The 7,271-nt window shown below is 31.7% G+C and overlaps 1 protein-coding gene across 1 annotated transcript; it reads right to left on the bottom strand.

Moving 5' to 3' along the window:
* Positions 1-417: 417 nt before the first annotated feature.
* On the bottom strand, positions 418-2,186 carry LOC143596899 (uncharacterized). The gene is made up of 4 exons (XM_077075556.1): positions 1,651-2,186; positions 1,267-1,420; positions 1,025-1,150; positions 418-885 (listed from the first exon to the last, which is right to left on the bottom strand). Exons 1-4 carry the CDS (start codon positions 2,184-2,186, stop codon positions 418-420), a joined length of 1,284 nt encoding a protein of 427 aa, XP_076931671.1.
* Positions 2,187-7,271: the final 5,085 nt, after the last annotated feature.

Genomic DNA, 7,271 nt, shown 5'->3' with positions numbered 1-7,271 from the left:
TGACCCAGATTGAAGGAAGGTATATCTTTATTATGTTTAGTTTCAAAACACATATTGTAATTTGCATTTGTTATCAATTCTAAAAATTTCCTTTTCTCGGAAACATATTGACAAAAGTTGGTGTTATGGAAGTGTGAGTTGAAGGCTTGATGTGACCTGGTTGAGCTTATTTAGTGTTTCGGTTTATTTTGAACATTTTGAAAATATTTTGTTTTGGACGGTGTTGTTTTAGACGTATTAAACTTATTATGTATTTGGTTGGTGTTGATTTTGATGTGTTACTTGTATAGCTTAACTCAAATGTTGCATACTTTTATTATTATTTTTTTAAAATTCGAGCCAAATCGAGCAGAACCGAGCCGCTCGGTTGTAAACCAAGCGAGTTCGAGCAAAGGCTTTTCTTCTCGTTTCCTTAAATTAGAACTGAACCGAGCCGCTCGGTTTCAATTCGAGCCGAGTTCGAGCAGACGTTCGCTCAGTTTGGCTCGGTTCGTGAACAGCCCTACCTATGTCTAATAGCCAATCAGCAAACTCTCTAATGTTTTCAACATCTGAATATCGACATCCAAGTGTAAGCCTCATATTCTTAGTTAGTTTAAGAACTTTACATTTTGACCAGATATAAGAAGAATTGATGCAAGCATTGACACATTCACTTCTTGTACCGTTGGTTAGAACGGGCAAACTTTGTCGAAAATCACCACAAAAAACAACAGCCTTACCTCCAAAAACTGCTTCGGAAGTATTGCCAGAATCACCATTCATAACATCGCTTAAAGTTTTGTCCAACGCTTCAAAAGCATGCTTATGAATCATGGGTGCTTCATCCCAAATTATTAATCTTGTCTTTTTCAATAATTCATATACGTCGGTATTTCCTTTAACCTAATTTATGAAAAAATAAAAAAAAACATACACAAAGTAAGATATTTAAAAGTAAATTGATACTCAAATAACAAATAAAGCCATATATACTAAAAAATAATTAATATAAAAATTAACATAAAGTGGGTTGTAATATTACCGGACAAATGTAATTTTCGGTTAAATTAATAGGTATTAAAAATATCGAATGTGCAGTTCTTCCACCCTCCAAAAGCAAAGAAGCTATACCGCTTGAAGCAACATTCAACACAACTTCTTCTTTGACCTTATTGATGCAGATAAGGTTTTCCATAAATAAGTTTTTTCAGTACCGCCATAACCATAAACAAAATAAACTCTACCTTTTTTATCAATCAAAGCACTCATTATTTCATTATAAACCCCCCGTTGGTCATCTGTTAACGAATCAAACAGATTATTAAATTTGTTATTCATGGTCTCGATATCATATGAGAGCTCTTCCACCATCAACGGATTAGTTGCTCTTGAAATTGTCTCCATATCTGGAAATGGCATTTGTTGATATCTTCTAAGACTGGAGTTGTTTGAAATTAGAAAATTTCAATTTCCAAGAGTGTTAGGTTTTTTATTGTTCTTCATTAAAAATCAAACCTAAAAATAAAATAAGAACCTAATTAGATTAATATTTAATAAATATTTATGGATATTAGATATTTAACATAATTGAAATAATTACAAAAAAATTTAATCGTGCCGGGGTTGTTTTGATCTTTTTGTTGTTTGTATAGTATACCGTCAACTAACAGTTGCCAAGTGCTTTTCCAAACAAAATGAGGTCTAGATAAACTATAAGTAATCAACATTGTAGCAAATAAATTTCTTAAATAATATCCGGTAGAGGTATGACTTGCTTCTTCAATGGCTTCTATGTATTCCTTATCATCATCTAAAAGACCTCTTTTGTAACATGCATCTCGAATAGTTTCACACACAACTCCATCAACTGTTCGAATGTCTTCAAAACATTCAGGGCCTTTAACCTTATTTAATAATATTCTTAGATAGTAAGCCTCGTCGAATGCGGGTGGAACAACATGAACTCTACCGATTGCAAAACCCCTTAAACGAGGTTCCCATTTACGTAACTGTTTTCCCCAAACATACTTTGTTGGAAACTCTGCGTATGTGAGAGTTTTTGCAAGGCCATGGTTCTTATTACACTCAAACCAACCGGTAAACATCGAATAAGCATTAGTTGTTTTGTTAAAAATATCTTCAATATCTTCGTTAGCACCATATATTACATGTTGCTCACCGGGTAAATGAAAAGCAAGCCTCATAACATACAGAATCCTATAATGCACATCAAATGAAAATATCCTCCATGTTGCCTCGCATGCAGAGACATATATACAATCATAAAACGCTTTGATTTAATCTAAATCAGGGATCTGGGTTATCACTATTGTTATTTTGTACAAGAGAAATTGTTGCTCCGTCTGGACCCTTATTAATGTATTTGAACAAATACTTTATCGATCCATCTTGATTACACCACTCAACGTTAATATGTGCTTGAAATTGTTTTAATAGAGTCTTGTTGTATGGAACAACAGTTCTATTATCCATCATTATATCTGACTTAACAACATACTGCCCGTTATATCTTCTTTTGTATACCGGAAAACCTTGCGAATCAACAGCTGTCTCATCATTAAACATTTTAGGGAAACTTTTGGAGCATTTTTTGTTTACCATGCACGTGCACTTCGGGTTAGCATCACCACATGGACCGTTAATCATATGATCAGATACAAGCTTGTATAGGTCTGGATCACTGTCTTTGTTTGGAATCTCAGCAGAAATAAATTTATCAACATCTTGTGTATGAATCTTGCTACCTGGATGCATAAATATGCAAATATGAGCGTGCGGTAGCCCCCTTTTTTAAACTCTATCGTGTAAACAACTGCAACATACATAATAAAACTAAATATTCCACAAATTTTAATAGTTAAACAAATAATCTGTTTGTTTAAATTGATGTTTAAGTCTATACAAAGTAAAACATTCAAGTAACTCATGTTTATAATTTTATAGTCAACATTAAATAAAATTACCTGCTTGAACCCTTCCTAACAAAGACTTATCCTTCACCAATTTATTCATTGCATCAAGTTTGAGCTTAAAAAGCCGACATAATATATCAGGTCTATCCTCCGACTTTAACGTTGTATCCTTAAGAAATCTTTTAACTTCTGGCCAATTGGGATTACATGTTATCGGTATGAAAAAATCGGGATAACCGAATCATCTACAGAGACACATAGAGTCTAGATAATTTTGCATCATATATCTTGCTCCGCCAGTAAATGAGGATGGTAGAAAAAGATGTTGACCAGCCGTTGAAACATTAGTATTTCCAACAGATTGCATACCTCATAAACTTTGGTAAGTATCACATCGAAGTTCATGTTGTTTATCGCGTATAAAATGTAATCTTTGAGCCTCAATCATCGTATATTTGTCAACTAAAATTTGTTAAAACAAACGCCTACCATTTAACATGGTTGAAAATGTATTTGACCGATCTTGAATACGATAAGCAAAAAACTCACGTATTGTAACCTTCTTGCGTGCTGCGGTTGATGAAGAGGAAACATTCTTATGAAGTATATTAACCTGGTAACCATTCTCACAAAAAGGATGAAACAAAGGGTATTAAAGAGGTGTATATGAGGTTGAAGTTCACTGATACGCTTTAAGGAACCAGATTGCTTGGTAACAATTATATCTCAGTTATCAATAGCGTCACCAATATCACCAACGATTACCAGCAACTTCAGAACTGGATGGTAAGTTATATTGTCTCGCATCATGCTGTCTTGTTCCAATAATACGCAACTTCAAATTGAGTTGTGGGTTTTCTTCAAAACAATCTCTTACCATCCGATAAGCTAGGACCAAATGATTATTTGAATCTAGCATCGTCTTCAAATAATTAATAATATTCTTTTCTAGCTCATCATCCATTAAATTATTATCACTGCCCACAACAAAAATTATTTGCTTTGATTAAATATAATAAAACTTATACTAAAAAATAATAACATAACCAAAGTTGACGAATATCGTTAAAACTATTTACCCAAAAACACCTTGAAGGTTTGAAACCTCGTTTTCCGTGTCGTAAATGTAAAATTGAGAAAACGGTAGTTTACGACCCTGTAATGGTAAAAGACTTCCCAAACAATGATAGTTTTCACCGCTAATTCGAAACGTATAAGGCGCATTGCCTCTGTTTATGGAACGGTCAATCTTTCCTCCCATAGACGTAAACGAAAATATCGAATTGAAACGTCTAATGTTTTTCAAGAAATACTTACTCATGGCGCTCTCACCATGAAATAATTCAAGATAAGTCTCATCTGGTTGTCTAACATCGGGAAGTTCGACTTTGCCATTATAACAACAAAGGGAAAAAGCTCATTCTTCATTACTACTACTGGGTCTGTTAACTTCGGCTTTCCACAACAAAGCATTGCAACTTGGACACATAGCGGATTGATTTCCATGATCAACATATTCTAGTAAAATTTAAATATCAGCATTTGGAGTTACTTTGTATACATAAATACATAATAAATGATTGAAATTAAATTATGAAATACATATTATACATGATGATATTCCTTTATAAACATTTACAACATTTTGATAACCAATAGTTGTAGCATGTTCATTTAAATCAGCCATAGGTATAGGTACTATAGGGGTTCTTTTTCTTAACCTTCTATGAAAGGTTGTAGACGACTCCGGAATGTCATCAACAACACAATACGCGTTTGATCCTTCTTTAACATTATATTTATTTATACGACCCGCTCAAACTTAAATAAAGAAAAGTTATTATAAAGGTTGTCAACAAAATATGACCACTACACATATGATATTTCAAATGAAAAATTGTAAATTATATTTTTAATTATTAATTATATTATATCAAATATTATTTTGTGTTAAATTGTAACATCTATAACTTAACAAATTATGAAACGTTTGATTATACAATAGTTAATATTATTTGTTGATTAAAAATATGGAGTATACTTGAAAGTGTAAATAATATCATATTTTTAAATATAAGACTTATTATTAAAATGAAATTATTCTTTACATTTATTAGCATTCCATTTAGATTTAAGTGTTTCATTAAAAAAACATAAAAAAATGTAAATAATACTTGAAGTTAAAAGGAAAAATACCTGAAGAGATATTTTGTAGACCAGTTTTGTTCCTGTCAACTGAAGCAGTTCTTTTCGAATCTAAAATTGATTGTCTTTCTTTTCTTTTGGACGCAGCAGAGTTTACAAATGGCGTACATGTTTTAGAGTCTTGAAATTACAAAGGTAATAATATCAATATTTAAGCATAACAAAAGGTTTTAAAAACTTTTTATTGTTAAATATTTTTAAACACTTACCGTTGTTTACTACAATCAAAGAGTAGACATTTGACGTTGTTGATGGAGACAGGTTCTCGTTATTAGATTGTAAATGCGTTACTTGTGGTGATGAGTGGATATTTTTCAAATTGTCAAAATTTCGATTAACTGTATCGTTTAACATATTAAACATAAACATGAGAAACAAAAAATGATGACGACAATACATAGTGAACAACAATTTAATAACACACCAGAGACACAAGGATTAAATGAGGAATATGTTGTATGCGGAAAATAATTTGGATTGTTGCTTAAACCACTAACAGGTATATTAGAGCCACTTGCAATAGACAATTGATTTGTTAATTTTCATTTAAAAATAAATTTTATAATAAAAATTTATAATTTTAATACAATTTACATACTTTCGAACTGGTTTTCTCTATAAACGTATCATTTATTTTAAAAAAACTCAAATAATGGAAAATAATACTTATAAGGAAAATTCAATATACCTGAAAAGGTATTTTGTAGACCATTTTTCTTCCCGTCAACAGAGGAAGTTCATTTTGCATCTAAAATTGATCGTCTTTCTTTCCTTTTGGACGCAACAGAGTTCACAAATGGTGTACATCTTTGAAGGTCTTGAAATTACAAAGATTATAATGTAACAACTCGGGTTTTCCCGCTCTATCATTTGTAACCGTTAACCGACCCATTTACGGGTCCGGGGTTTATCATTAATAATATTTCCGCACTTATCGGGTTATAATTATTATATTATCTATTTATCTCTATATCTATTTAACTTTGACACTTTTACACCTAAATATAAAGTTTAAACCATTATGTGTCCATCTCCAAACTTGAGGGTTCTGTTTGTAAAATCTGTTTTAACCATGTTACTTGATGGATATCCATCACCAAACCCGACCCGCATTCAAGTTTTCTTGTACCCGAATCTAGAAATCAATCAATTAACTGTCCAAATCTATTTATGATCAAGTTTTATTCTTTGGAAATCGTTTATTTATGTTAGGCGCGGCTCACCGACGATTTGATTATGTTAATTTCACCTTGCTGACTCGTTTTTCCTATTTTAAACCTAGCCGACACTAATCGTCAACCATTGATCGCGTAAACGATAATTATATTGCAATTAATTGTAAGGATTCATTCCTTGTTTGATGGCCGACAATACCCCCTTATTTAATTGAACCATTTCACTCGTTATTGCTCGTTCATCACTCCTTTTAGCGCCGACCCTGTTCTTCGTTGTTCTCCCTCTTCTGTTCGTCATCTAAGGTAATTAAATATAGGGTTTAAATTCGAAATCATGCTCTTTGTTAACCCCATAACTGATTTGATCAATTTCGTCTGAATCTATCAAACCCGATTCTAGGGTTTGTATATTCGGTTTGGGGAAGAACAGTTGAGTTATTTATATTTTCGAATCTGGTTATGTTTGCACTTGTGTAATCTGGTCTGCTGGTAACGTCTGTGTGTGAGAGTGGAGGTCACGGGTTCGGCCCTCCCTCACCCCATATTTTTGGAAAATGATCTTTTATTCCTTCTAATCAAAAACTCATTTTTTATAATAATAATAATAATGTTTAAACAAGATTATTTTACTAAAAACCAACCTTTATAACACTCGTTTTCGTTCACATATATGTATACCCTAAGACATGTTTTCACTTATACATATATATATATATATATAAAGATACTTAAAAACTAACGTTTTAATAAATATATGTACATATATGAATCAAGTAACTTTATAAAAACTAAGGATGATTTATTAAGTTATGTTTTCTTAAATAAAAATAATGGTTTAATAATAAATCCTTACAAACATAATATTATTATAATATTAAATGGTTATCGTTTAACTCGTATCGTGATCCTTATCTCAAGTATATCCTTTATTCTCTTAGGATTTAACGTTGTTCGCATGTGATTCGTTTCCTCATTC

This window comes from Bidens hawaiensis, unplaced genomic scaffold, assembly GCF_021521415.1.
Source record: "Bidens hawaiensis isolate Kalapana, Puna unplaced genomic scaffold, B.hawaiensis_p1.1 tig00047354_1, whole genome shotgun sequence".
NCBI classification, from domain to species: domain Eukaryota; kingdom Viridiplantae; phylum Streptophyta; class Magnoliopsida; order Asterales; family Asteraceae; genus Bidens; species Bidens hawaiensis.
The sequence above is the reverse complement of the archived record's forward strand: the minus strand, read 5'-3'. Positions and strand labels throughout refer to the sequence as shown.